At 37.8% G+C, this 14,536-nt stretch overlaps 2 protein-coding genes across 3 annotated transcripts in view; one reads left to right on the top strand and one right to left on the bottom strand.

The window, feature by feature from the left end:
- LOC144629937 (uncharacterized) overlaps positions 1–969 on the bottom strand; it is a gene marked incomplete at its 5' end in the record, with an annotated part of 30,088 nt that extends 29,119 nt beyond the window's left edge. The window contains one exon of the mRNA XM_078488195.1: positions 779–969. Coding sequence (XP_078344321.1) covers positions 779–969 — 191 coding nt within the window. The remainder of the gene's footprint in view (positions 1–778) is intronic.
- The window catches only part of LOC144629934 (inhibitor of growth protein 1-like), a 212,108-nt gene extending 197,935 nt beyond the window's left edge, over positions 1–14,173 (top strand). The window contains exons 1-11 of one of the 2 annotated variants that reach the window (XM_078488190.1): positions 1,018–1,558; positions 1,640–1,694; positions 2,990–3,061; positions 5,038–5,195; positions 7,899–7,998; positions 9,010–9,054; positions 10,752–10,875; positions 11,189–11,270; positions 12,041–12,079; positions 12,341–12,402; positions 13,576–14,173. In XM_078488190.1, coding sequence (XP_078344316.1) covers positions 1,553–1,558; positions 1,640–1,694; positions 2,990–3,061; positions 5,038–5,195; positions 7,899–7,998; positions 9,010–9,054; positions 10,752–10,875; positions 11,189–11,270; positions 12,041–12,079; positions 12,341–12,402; positions 13,576–13,630 — 798 coding nt within the window. In that variant the 5' untranslated portion in view covers positions 1,018–1,552 and the 3' untranslated portion in view covers positions 13,631–14,173. Of the gene's footprint in view, positions 1–1,017; positions 1,559–1,603; positions 1,695–2,989; positions 3,062–5,037; positions 5,196–7,898; positions 7,999–9,009; positions 9,055–10,751; positions 10,876–11,188; positions 11,271–12,040; positions 12,080–12,340; positions 12,403–13,575 lie in introns of those variants that run through there. The other variant, XM_078488191.1, reaches the window with a different exon arrangement.
- Positions 14,174–14,536: the final 363 nt, after the last annotated feature.

Below are 14,536 nucleotides of genomic sequence, written 5' to 3'. Positions count from 1 at the left end.
AGGGGAAGCCCTACAGTGTTCAAATGTTTGAGTAAAATGCAAACAATTTGAAAGTTTTAGAACAACACAACACTTATTATTATTTCTCAAACTTTTCACTTGTCTTTTGAAATGTAGACCTTTCGCAAACAATTTACTTGATAAGGGAAATTTCCCCAATTAGATTTTCCTCCCACATTAATTTGCTTTCTAATCACCTTTAAAAATACGATCCACTATAAATAGTATCTAGCGCTGACAGCAGCATTTCAAAAATCTTTTATATTTAAATTTCTGCACCAAATTTAAAATCCAGGGCTTTTAACGAACAAACAGAAAATTTGTGTCGCAGGCGCTCATAAACCAGCTGTATGAACTATACAAGCGTTACAAAAATATTACTATGTGACTTGGAATACGAGCGTGTAAACTAGCATGCGAGGACATCTTGTTTTGACACTCGACTTCATATCAACGAGGCCCGAATTGTATTTTCTTTTTTTTTAATCTTTAAGCTAGATCAATTTCCATCCTGTCTTTTTTTTCAGTATGATTCAGTGAAGTTCAACCGAGAGGGTTTTCAACGTGATAATCGCGGTTAAGCTCGATTCAAATAAATGATAAATATGTTAACTTTTGTGTAATGTAACTATAACCTCTTGTAATTATAATAGTTTTCTTGCAATTATTTGTTGAGCAGTAGAAAAATAAAGAACTGAAAAATAAGCTATTATTTTGGAAGGTGTTATTTTCTACCCTTACATCTATAAAACCAAAGTAAATGAAACAATCTGCTAACCTCTTCAGTCTCGATTTTTTCCGGCGCCGAGAGTTCGAAGCAGCCATCTTTTTCTTCATAGCCTTTGGTGGGTTTTCCTTGTCGTTTACAGGATCAATTTTGAGCTGCATAAGTCCCACTCCAACTTCTTTTGTTGTAGATGAGGCTTTCGGGGTCTTCAATAAATTTGAAAAAAAGTAAAAAGGATAAATACAAGATCAAGATCAGAACTTATAGCGTGGAAAATTATTCAGCGATCAAGCGCCCACAACAACCAGGAAATGATAATGTTGTGAAAAGTTGAATACTAACGAACATGGAGCGAAATTTCCGTCAAATCACCGGCGTCCCTTGGGAAATCCTTGTTCAGCTTTCCCTTGCAGAATCGCACTACTGTAGTAGTCGATGATGTAACGTGAACATTCGAATCTTTGATCAGCAAACGAATGATGACGCTCTTTGGGAAAGTTCTGCCAAGTTCTGGTACGTGACAGAAACCCACAACGTTGTTCGATATGTCACTTTTTTACCATGAAGGGTCATTGTGTTTGACTGTTGCTGTTGCAATAATGGGCGGCGCCAACAATAAAGCAGTATTTATAACTTACTGATTTACTTCCTGTTGATGTCCTTTCAACGAATCGAAAACAGCGCTGTTTCACCGGAAGTAAAATTTCAAAAGCGTGGCTGCAAAGCTCTGAAACTGTTTTTGCCGCGTCGCTCACGAATATCTTGTCGTTGGAGAGAAATTTGTCCAATTTTTCAGTCTTTTCCCGGGTTTTGTATGCTGTAAAAATGACGGTAAGTTTGTAAGAAGAGCAGATGTAAACAGAAGCGGGAATTGAGCTGTATGAACTAAATTTTGTGTCCTTTTGTTTGCAGGCGAGTGAGTCCTCAATCTCTGCCTCGGCGAATTATGTCGAAAACTATTTGGATTGTAAGTAGTAAATGCTATAACGTATCTATCAAGTGGATAAATGATCATATTTATCATGACAGGAAACACTGCACTTTTCAAATATATCGTTCCTGTTTCAGATGTGTATGTTGAAACGTGAAAAACGAACTTCCGTGATCCTCGATTTTCAAGCTTATAACATAATTTTCCCGTTCATTGATCTAAATAAACTAAAGCTTATAATCTTTAACCTGATGCAAAGCAGAATTTTCTGGAAAATTTAGTCAGTTCGAATTAGTTTTAGATACTTTTAAATCCTTGTTTCGTTACTATTCGGCTTCACCGCCCGGCTGCATCGATGGCGTTTTGAAATCAAAAATTGCATCTGGATCGTTGAGTTTGTACACACTATTGAACTAAAATGTTAGCTTCTTCAAAATGTCATAATTTGTTCGCCCCTGCGGATGTACATAATCCTAGCTCTAATGCCTGATTAAAATCTCCACAAGGATAAGTGAAGGAAACTGAGGGATTTTGTGTACATTTTGTCTTAGCACAATATAGTCACGATCACGCATTAGGGTGTTTTGTTACAAATCGTGACGTAAATTTGAAGAACGTGTGATGCGGGGATGCCGATTGTCATGTAGTGAAAGTGTACGTGTTCGCATCTAATGTTTATCTTCATTTCTTATCAAAGAATTACTTTTGTTTACCATAAAAAAGCCTTTAGTATGGTTTCGAATCATAAACAACCTTTTCACTCTAAAAAGTGCCTCGTGGCACATTTTTGTTCAACATTTTTCTCAAGTGTTGTTTTCTCATAAAGATTTTAATCTTGATTGTTTTTTTGGCACTTGAATCTGTTGAATTTTCAAGTTGCTTTCAACAAGCAGATCCACCCTTACATGGTTTTTATAAAAATTTGAAGACTTTACTCTTTTTAGCATACAATTTTCAGGGATGTACTGTAGCTAGATTTCCAACAGGTGAAATTTTCTTGATTACTGGCTGGCGGAAAATTTGGGTCACATAAAAAGAAAGATCTAACCAGAAACAGTCTTTAAGCCGGAAAAATCAAGTCCTCAGGTGGTTATCTTTTCCACCTTATGCCTATTATTTATATCCCAGAATTTTTTTTATATAATTATTATGCTGTGTTTCCTTTTGGCGCTGAGGGAAAATTGCAAATTAAAAATCCTTTCAATAGGACAATCCCTTGCATTTGTTTCAAGTCTCCAGGATTTGTCCCCTGATGTGATAATTATTTAGACCTTTATACCTGTATCTTGCAATGTTCACTAAATTGTGAATTTTGTTTGTGTGGGACCTAGGCGTGGAATCCCTGCCTGATGACATGCAAAGGAACATTTCTCAGATGAGAGAGCTGGATCTTCATTATCAAGGTATGTACCGAAAAAAAAAAAAAAAAACTTATATGGCACTTTGACTTTATATATCTTCAGTGCTGAGACAAGTAGCAGGGGCTGGGGCCCAGGGGGGGGGGGGCACTCCCCTATATGGCCTATACGGGGATGTGCTGTTGGATAGGGTATGGTATTTGACTCCTCCAGCCCTGAACAGGGTATATAATTTCAAGCTCCTCTGTCCTAAACAGGGCCTGAACCTGTCCTAGACAGGGTATAGGTGCAAGACTGTCGTCGAATATTTACATTGTTTTCGCTTTCGCTTCAATAAAAAGCATTTATTTTATTTGGTGGGATCGGTGTTCGCATTTCAATGCGTCGAACATCGCATACGGGACGCAATCACAACAAAGCGTAAATGATTGTCGATAATGTCCTTTGTCCTAAATAGAGTCTTAAAATAGGGGGTGTTGTCCTACAAAGGGTAGGTATTTTAAGTTTTTATTGTCCTTAACAGGGTCAGGGTTTCAAACCCCCAGCGGCACCCCTACAGGGATCCATATTCGTTTTTTCTCCAAGTCGTCAGCCGGGCAAGTATGCAAGATGACATACTTGCCCTGGCAAAATTTTACTTGCCCGTTCAAAAGTGAAGAATGGCGACCGTACAACAAGTAAATGAAAAGTTGACTTTTTTGTTATTGTCACATGTATGTAACACTGTGTATACATGAAATCTACAAGACAACGAATCTGTCATAATAAAGTTTGATTCACAAGTATTTGTTTATGAGACTCTTTACTTGTCTACCTTGGCTGCCGGCTTACAAATTTCACAAAACATCACGCCCCCAAGTGGCTTGTGATGTTGGCGGAAGCGTATGATGCGGGCACAAATGAAAGCCAGGGCCTCTTCGACTGCCACCACGGAAGAAAAGAACGCTTTTGCTCTTCTTATTCATATTTGGTTTGTTTTTCTGAAGTGTTAACATTGCTTTTTTTTCTTTGCTGGCGGTGCCACACCAAGATATCGGCAAATTTTGATCTGATGCGATCGCCTCGTGTTTTCGCGGATGCAGCTGCAGAACAAAATATCAGCGGTTGACAGCTTGAAAATTGAGCCTGCAATGATTTCATTGATGGAAAATACCACATCAGCCAAGATGGCGGCCAAAATTATGATTTTATCGCGACAGAAAGTTGCAAATTATTTTCTGTTTTCGATAAGTTATGAATGGATGACAAGTGGTCAGAACGCAAGTAACTCATAAGAAAACTTAATAATTGTTTTTTTTTTTCATTAAGTCAAACTTAAGTCGTCCAGCGGACGAGTTTATGTAATCTTTTGGTCGTCCATACGATTTTTTAGTCGTCTCGGACGACCGGACGACTGGGTATATGGATCCCTGCCCCTATACCTAAAGGTAGGTCAAGTATCCTCCCCCCTCGTGGGGCGGGGGGGTGTATGGATATTTTCTGGATTGTTCAGCGCATTCCATTTTCAATATCTATGTACATATTATTATCAAGTGACTGTTTTCAGCCTCATAATCATCTTCAGGCACCTTTTGAAGTGACAAGGTGAAACACAGGGCTGCAAATAACAGTCGGTCATTGGACATTGGCCGACCAAAATTTGCTCATGTCCGACGAAATGCCAAGTGTGGTCGAACATGATGTCCAGACAATTTTTTGATGGTAAATCATTTTACGGCAACGATAAATAAAAATTCAGCCGTTTGTTTTTGGTGATGTCCGACCACAATTTTGTTTTGTCTGACCAAGATGGTGTCTAAGTAGGACATAAAATTATGTCCTTTCAAGTGAAAAAAATTATTTACAGCCCTGGAAACATGGTCCACACTTTTGCACTTAAAATTTTTTATAACTTGTTGTGTTGTGCTGTGGTTTGCTTTTTTACTTATTACCTGACTGACTGCAAAAACATCACAAGAGAAAAGTTGATGGGAAGTGAAACATTTTCTAATGCAGTTTGCCTGTATTATTTCCTATTACAGACAGGTTAAGGGAAATAGAGCGACTCATCAACAATTACCTCAAAGAAAAAGAGCCATCAGCCAAGAGGAAATGCTTGATTCAGATACAAAGACGACTAGTGAAGAGTCAGGAATATGGCGATGACAAGCTACAGCTGGTCGGGAACATGATTGATTTGGTGAGTATTAACTACTGTCAGAAACCCATTAGGACTGAAAGGTGTAACTCCCTATGGATCATATTGTACAAAGGGTTTGCACATTAAAACCTGTCCGTTAACCATTAACACGTGAAAAAAATTAATGAACCAAATAAGTATTGGTAATCTAATGGCGACGAGTGAAATTAGGAAATAATTTCACGCGCGTTTTGTCAAAACGCTTATAATTTCCCGAGCCTTTAGGCGAGGGAAATTATTAGCATTTTGACAAAATGCAAGTGAAATTATTTCCTAATTTCACGAGTATACCATTTGATTACATTTTAATATCATAGGTGACAAATTACGCTTGCAATCGTCGGTTTTTGACTGGTATGTTGCATTGCAAACTCTGCAAACTCCGAGCTTTGAAAAGTTGAAAGCATAGTTCGCAAGTTTTTTAGTCTTTGAAGAAAACCCTTTAGAGATTCCTTTTTTTTTTTTTTTTCAATTATTTCTCACATTATGACCGTAGTCTTGAATCAACTGAAAACGGTGCCAGTGTAAAACGCTCAAAAATCCGCTCGATGCCATTTATGTATATTGGCTTAAGTCTAGAAGTCATTTTGACGTTTTGAAATATAAAATATCATCAAAAGTTTTATTACATGGCCAAGGCTAGCTGGCTATGATGAAATTCAAGCGAAAATGTACAAAGTTTAAGCTTTAAAACATCTTTTATTACGGACGCCATCTTGCCGCTAACTACGTTGCCATGGCAATTTTATAATTTCACATGTGAAATTATAAATTAACGTTAAAATTTCACGCCAAAATTAAGGAGTAATTTGTCACCTATGATATTACATTGGAACATACCTTATTATAGGGAATTAACGCGTCATGAAATTAACGCGAATTTCAAACATTCGCATTAATTTAAGTCACGTTAATTTTTGTTAACGTTAATTTCCGCACTGTTAATTAAGTGGAACGTTAATTTCCATGACGTTTGTTTCCATTATTTTGGCCCCAATTTCTTGTTACAGTCCAGACGTTCTTGACTCCAAAGAAAAAGCATTATTTTATCTGCCACTATCATTGATACTGCGAAGAACGCTTAAAGTGGGAATTTAAGTACCACGAACATTGTTCGTGTTTAAGATTATACGCCTACAAGTGTTGAAATAAACTTGTTCCTGTTGTGTATGCCACGTTAATTTCCTTCATTTTGAAATGTTACCCCCTCTTTCGCAATAATTTCCTTTATTGGGAAGTAATTTTTGCTTCAATTCGCATTAATTTAAGTTGCGTTAATTTCAAATACTTTAATTAACACAAGCGTTAATTTCCTATAATAAGGTAATTGGATTAAATTCACAGCACGCGCCAACTTGCTGTAAATGGCGTAATATTGTTTTTGAACAAGCTTGCTAGAATAAACTTAAATTTGGTTTAATCTTCTGTTTTATCCAAACTACTGAATGACGATAAATTATCGTCATTCAGTAGTTTGGAGAACTTCACTTGGATACAGGTAATGAATATCTTTAGTTTCTGTAAGAAAATTACCCCTGTTCAAGTAATTTATCGCAACAGAAAATCTTGTTGCTTGTGTCATAATATGTATAAAGCATTCAAGTCTACATGTAAACTCTTAGATTTTCCAAATATGCTACTTGGCGAAACTGAATATTCAAACGTTGTGAACACACGCTACACATTTCAACTCCTCATGAGTTTCTGCTACTGTACATGTATTGTACATACCGGTAGATGGTAAGATAAGATTTTCAATGCAAAGCTTGCAGGGTGGAATCATCAAACCCAGTTTTCTACTACAAGGTGTGGGAGAGATGGACAGTAATGGTGAGGTCATGAGCAGTCAACAGCTCCTGCCACCCCCCCCCTGCCCCCCTCATCTCCCTGCTGCCTATTCATTCTCAGGACACATGGTACTTTTCACCCCTTTCCTATCTTACCCTACCCTCAGTCATTCGTCGGTAGCTAATTTAAGGACAGCCATCTTTGAAACCCACTCCTTGTTCTTCTTGTCTCATCATCATAACACTGCAATTGTTTTTCAATCCTTTATTTATTGCACTGTACAAAATAATTGCCACACTAAGTCCGGGGCCCTAAGGGCTTAGCGGCCCATCAGGCCAGAGCTTATTCCGGTTTCTGCAGCATGAAAGGACTAGGAGTATTTCTACTCCCCCCTGGATGGGTTGCTAGTGAGTCCATTGCAGGGTAACCTTCAGCATATAATTTACCAGTCCCCATTTGTACATCTCATTGGAAAGGGACAATATGAAAGTAAAGTGTCTTGTCCAAGAACACAGCACAGGGACCCTAGTTAGGGGCCAGACAAGTCTCAAACCCGGACTAGGTCTCTACCCGGGCTTGATCCAAACTGGTCAGGCTCAAACAAGGTCCTTTCGATTAAGAATCTTAGACATAAATTTTTAACAGCCTTCAACATACATATACAAATTCTCCTTACTGTTCTCCATACTTTATCTTATAGTATTTGTTGGGAGAATTTGTTAAAAGATCAAAGCAATTTCCCTTTCATTTTTATTAATTCTCATAACTATTTTTCTTGATTAAGAACTGATATTGCAAGGGGAAATTTGATTTTGGTCACTAGGGTTAGCAATCAAACCTTCAAACATCATAAAGATGTTTAAAGATAGCTGAAACAAGTCTGTATCAATATTATTGTTTGTTTGGTACATGTAGGTTGACACCCGTACTCGACAGATTGAGGTGGATGTGGAGAACCTTGACACATGTAGGAATGAAGATATACCACCCCTGATGAAATCTGAGGCCCAACCAGGTATCAGCAGATCAACTGTTAACGTGTCTTTACACTAAAAGAACTCCCCTACATTTTATTATTATTATTATTATTATTATTATTATTATTATTTTTTATTTAGAACTCCCCTACATACCCTCATTAACGTACATGTACTGGTAAATTGTTAAGTTAGAAGTCGAAAAAGAGGAAAGAAAAAATGCTCAAATGGGGGTCTGGAAACATGTTCAGGATGAACTCTGATTGCAGCTCTAAAATCTGATATGAAAATGTACCTCTGACAAGGCAGAATGTGAGATTGGATCTTTCTTGGAGATCTCTGCAATTATCAAGGGCATGTCAGTAAGATCATAAAATCAACAGCGTCTGCAAAGTTTCGGTTTCTGTTCAGAAACGGATATGCTATTCACAGGGTAGTTTTGGTACATGTGCCTTTAAACCATAGCAAAAGCAGCTCATTTTGGCTGTGGTGTTTTGTCTGGTCTTGTCTTTCTCTCATAAAAAAAAACAGCAGGGTCTAGAGTTCAGTTGTTTTATACCTGTCAACTTTTTCTGGGTCAAAGGTGTGAGATTTTTATCCTAAGAGTGCCAGGATTTCCGAAGACGATACAACCATGTCCGAAGTTTTCTGAAGATGTCCGAAGTATTTGAAGACGTTACAAGATATCCCGATCCCAGTGCATGGATGTGTTTTGCTAAACACGACCTCCTACCATTGTTTTTCTTGTCAAAACTCTGAGATTTCGGGGAAAGTATCGTCATTTAATCATTTTACATGGCATTTTCGTTTCTCACATTGGTTTGAGTTTACATATTTTTGGAAAGTGTGTCGGTTATGATTGTAATAACTCACATTTTTCGACTAGGCGCGAGAAATTGGTTTGTAAGCGTGAGTTGGCGTGAGATCGAATTTTTTCAACTCGCAGGCGTGAGACTCATGCCTAAGGCGTGAGAGTTGGCAGGTATATTGTTTATTAATGGCTTTATTAACAGCACTCACTTATTTTGTTTGTTTTGTCTTTGTTGTAGTTCTTTTGGAAGAGCACCACACAAAACCTCCTGAGAAAACAAAACGTAAGGGGCACAAATGGTACAGATATTGACTTGTTTCATATTATGAAATAAAAATGTCTTTTTGGATATTTTATAATGTGAATTTTCAACATGGGTACTTATTTGCCCAGACTGTGCTTCGTGTCATCATTGCTTACAGTCATGTATCTTGGTCGCCAGAAAAATGATCTAATCATAATAATATTGTGTTTAGAGAGCAGTTTTCGATGCCTGATATAAGAGACTTAAAGTTTTGTGACTTTGATTTCATGTTACTTAGTTACAGGGTGTTCATTAGGCATCAGAGATCGGAGAATTCTCCTTCTACAGGGCTCGAAAACTTCTCAGAAGTCTTTCTAGCCGTGGGCTAGCTGGTATTGCTACTTTACCAACCCAGAGCTTGAAAGCTCTAGCCCAGTACACATTTGTTATGTAAGCCAGCCTTATGCTTAAGTACACACACACAAAAAAAACTCTTCAACAGATCAACGCGAACTTTGAAGTGCCACTAAACAAAGGGCTGGATTTGTCCGCTAAAGATGGATATTTCCTCGTCATACACCACCAACGGCCATTTTGTTTTCCACTGTGGAAGAAACAACCATTTTCACTGCGTATCATACTTCTTGTTTTTGGTCTGAACTGTTTCAATATGCACTCTAGATAGGTACGCACACCAGTATGTTGTTAAAGAGACTGATTTTAATAAGGCAAACATCCGACTATTAACATAGTAATCAGATATTCTAATCATGATATTCTAATCAGCTACATCTTGTAACATGAACTTCATCTGCAGCAGCTGGCCCATCGGCACTACGCTTACGCTGATCTTGAGCACCACTATCTCCTTTCTTTTTTGTGTGAAGCCAAAGTTCAAGAGGGTCATTGAAAGAAACAAAGCGAAATACATTCGTAACATCCCACGTGCTATGTACTTCTTTGTACATGTCCAAGCGACCTGAGGACCAATTAAAAGTGGTTCCTATACTTCTCCCGTCCACATAGAACGCCTTGCAAATATTCTCTTCAAATCGCGTACTCGCCTTCTTTTAAACCCGCTTTTGACTCCTTCGTGGCATAGGTAGTAATAGATAACAATACTACTGACTTTTCATGAAATTAATTTCATAACAAACATCTTTTATTAATATATATTTTAATGCAGATCTTGCCAGTCAATTCAACAACTTGGCTTTTAAGTGGCTTGCTAGCCCACTGGGCTAGCAAAGTACTTTATTCACTAGCCAAACGAAAATTTTCGCTAGCCCCGGGAGTCGGGCTAGCGGATTTGTCGAGCCCTGCTTCTACTGCGTAGAATTCTCCGGCTAAATTTCAAAGGCCTGTAACTATTTTTTTATAAAGATGCGGAACCTTTAAAAATCATTCTCCACTTACTATACACTATTCTCCTGCTATTACAATTCTTAATGAAAACCCTGTAGTTAGGTGCTTTTTAAGACTAATAATTCCCAAATGCATGGCTTGTATCTGGAAGACTGACAGATGTTTCAGGCATTCCAATCAATGAGGTCAATTACCAGAAAATTAATTTTGTGTGTTTGAAAAGTCCTTGAATTTTGTTGGAATAAAATTGTACAAACCAATGATACAGTGGGAGCGATCTTTGAAGTTGGCAAGGCATAATTTATGATCTTCTTGAATGTTACAAGTTGAAATAATGCCTAATTTATATTTACATGCATTCTTCTTGTTAGGAAATCGAAGGCAGCGTAACCATGACAAACACGAGCGTGACTCAGAGGGGAGGGGTGGCTCAAGTGGCGCTGGAGGATCTGAAGTTGTCAAACCTGTTAAGAAGAAAGCAAAGACCAACAGAAAGTAAGTGTCAACAAAAACAGAGTTCTCATTTGGACCCGTTACCTGTAACTACTAAGTGTTATGACTGAAAAAAAGCTTTAATCATTTGTCTGGGCAACCTGCTTTTCTGTCCTGTTTGCCCTGATGCTGCCTTAGAAAAGTGTCTTGCCCAGGAACACAACACAGTTACCCTGGCAAGGGCTTAAACCATTACACTTTCTACCCAGTGTCCATGCAATGCACTTATCATGCATGTAAGGCAGCCACATCAAGTTAGAATTTTTCGTTCATTTCAAGTTAACTTTTAATAACAATAATTTTTTTTTAAATTTAGGGGCAAATCCAAGAATCAGGACTCACCCACACCAGAGTTTCCAATTGATCCTAATGAGCCAACGTACTGTTTGTGTAATCAGGTACGACATCTTTGATGCATAGTTTGTAACAGACATCTATAAGACATGTTATAAGTGCTTAAAAAGAATTATATTCATAGCAGAACTATCACCATAATGCATGAATAGAAATAGGACATGATCATCATGGTTTGTGGCATGGTTTGCAGGAACGTACATGTATCTGACTACGATGTCGCCCAACATGGCGGCTCTACTCCATAAATGGGTCAACGTTAAGGGTAACGTCAGCTAACATGTTTGATATTGGACATCCAATTGTTGTGGTCAATTGACAGCTGTCAAAACAAGATATCTGCTGACCAGTATCACATGACCATATCACGGGCTCAAGTATAGAACTCATCAAGGTCGCCTTTTTTAAGTTGACCACTGACCAGGTAATGGGTTTTCCACTGGATCACCGGTTCAAGTACCATTTTTTCTGTCAATGGTCAGTAAATTCAGATTTACAAAAAGGCAAAGTAAATGACTGGGGGGGGGGGGGCTCCGCTTTTAGGCTTGGCTAAATCTATCTAATATTACATTCATAAATATGGTCTATGGACTCTTGAACAACCTGGCCCTGAACTCCATGCAAAAATCTTGTGGGCAGTGCCAACCACATGTGATGCCTATGCCGCTGTTTGTTTTGGTTTTGCCCATGATGAAGTTCAGAAAACACCATAGTGCTTGGTTAGAGGTATTCAAGCAGGTTTTGACCATGTCACAATAAAGATTTGGCTACTGTTCTATAATTTTGTGTTACCACGATTTTTGTTTCTATACAGGTTTCATTTGGAGAGATGATTGGATGTGACAATGAAGAGGTTTGTTTGTTTGTCTGTTTGTTTGATTTTCTAGAGCCTGTTGTTTCTATATTTTAGTCTTAAGTAAAAATTTGGCTTCATTGTTTCAAATCTATCGTTTGTGATCACTGATCAATCTTGATCTTTTCCAATCTTCACTGTCCTCGTCCCTTTTTTGTTGATTATTAAATTACATCTTTAATGTTTCTCAGTACAATGTAAACTATTTGTATTCCACTTATATTTTGATTTCAAGTAATTTTTTTTTGTCATTTATTCCAGTGTCCAATAGAATGGTTCCACTTTCAGTGTGTGGGACTCACTACAAAACCCAAAGGCAAATGGTAAGTTCAACCACAAAGTAAAATCACAGTGCCTGCAGACAGTCATAATTATGTGTAAAAGCTACATTAACCCTACCCCCTGCCCTTCTTAATATTTCCCCTCCTACATGATCTAATAAACGGCCTCTCTCAAATAAACGCCTCGTATCTAATAAACGCTCCCCCTGAGGTATAAAGTTTGTATTAGATCCCCCTCTCTAATAAACGCCCCGTGTCTAATAGACGCCCCCTCCAAGGATCGCCTCAAAAACCAAAGTAACGTTCCATAGAGTAAAATCACGCAATTTATTTAGTTTTTTGCTTGATTCGAACATCGAAGAGGCCAATGATACCAACATGGTTGACCCCGATGTCGATGAAAACATCGATATCGAACTATGAACGGCATCTCCAAGCTTTGCATTAGCGTAGAATAGATTAGGCTCCTATTCACAAACTCTGTTTTCTGTTTTACTCCGCGCCGGCAAACTTTGTGTCTTATTTGTTTTGTAGACTTTGTTTCAGTTAATGTGAAATAAACGCCTCTCTCTAATAAACGCCTCATATCTATTTAACGCCCCCTGTAGGACCCAAAAAATTTAATAGACGCCCCGGGCGTTTATTAGATCATTTACGGTAACTAAAGTTTTCAGTAATCCCTATCTTTATTTTATGCGGAGATGTGGTGGCCTAATGGTTGCCAGTTGGACTCTGGATTGAGTAGTCTAGGTGCGAGTTCTGGCCAGAGTTACTGTGCTGTCCTATTGAACAAGACACACTGCCTCTCTCCACCCAAAAGTATAAATGGGTACTGGCAAATTGAATGCTTGATTCTAACCTCGTGGTGGACAAGCGTCCAATACAGGGGGGGGGGAGTATCAATACGCCTAGTTGCTCAATGGTACGGAAACCAGAGATAGACGCCAGCCTGATAAGCCACTAGGCTCAACCACAGACTCTACCCTTTACCCTCTCTGTTTTGCACTGTAACCATACAGTGGTTAAAAGATGATTTGCTGATCGGCAAACAAATTGTTAATTTAACTTCTGCTCGTAGTTCTCAGTATTATTTTGCTGAATTCATGAATGATAACCATTTTAATTACCACGCCAAATATAAGAACAATAATAATGACAAATAGATACCAAACTAAAACACCAGAAAATACCAATACAATTCCGTTTTTTCCTTAGGTACTGCCCCAAGTGTACAAACGAACGAAAGAGAGAGCGAAACTGTCTTAGATGATCTTCTCCTTGGTCGTTTTGTTAATACAACTGTACTGCAGAATTTGAGTCTTTTATCTTAACATGAAGGCAAATATAATATACAAAATCTGAACCAAGAGCTCTTAAAGTGCGTAAAGAGGGAAACACTTTTCTCTTTCATTGGAAAGTCACAAATATTAATTTCCCAAATGCTCCAAAAGTGGTTCTTTTAGAATTTCAAGATTAGTTCGTAGGCAACTCAAAAAATGTTCAAAAATGATCTATTTTTTTCCTTTTTGAATCTACGCAAATCAAGTTCTGAGTTTTTTGGCAATCTCTTCAATCTTGTCCAGTTTCTATCCGTTATTTCTTTACTTCTTTCAATATTTATTTTTGCAAGGATTTGTTTAGCATTGCATGCCATGAAAGGTTTTATTGATTTGGTTTGAAATTGTATGTATTACAATTACTTAGCAAGCGTACCCCAGTGAAACCTTAGTTACTTTCCTGCTTCTTGTTTTTGTCATAGTTCCTAGTCAAAATACAGTTATTTTCAAAAGAGTGTTTTGTAATGACTTTCGAAAACTAAGAGTTGGATTACTCTTGGTTTTTGTATTTAACCTGATTGGCTGAACAGTCACACAAGCTTTGCTGTGATTGGTTACACTGTATATAGAGTGACAGGTTGCATGAGTCGTTCAAAGCTTAACACAAAACTAGCGCAGATTCTTTTGAAAGTCTCTTGAATGTTATATACATATCGTCAATGTAGTAGTACTTAGAATTGTCCAAATAGGTGTAAACACGAGTTTTGTCTCTTACTTGTATATAGTTATGGTCCTATGTATCAACATATTAAATACTCGAAGTGAAGATGTCACTGTGTCTGTTATTTAAACTACTCTACTGAAGGCCGGTCTACACGTTACGATTTGTCGGCCCGATT

This window comes from Oculina patagonica, chromosome 11, assembly GCF_052425735.1.
Source record: "Oculina patagonica isolate OP01 chromosome 11, crgOcupat, whole genome shotgun sequence".
NCBI lineage: Eukaryota > Metazoa > Cnidaria > Anthozoa > Scleractinia > Oculinidae > Oculina > Oculina patagonica.
The sequence above is the reverse complement of the archived record's forward strand: the minus strand, read 5'-3'. Positions and strand labels throughout refer to the sequence as shown.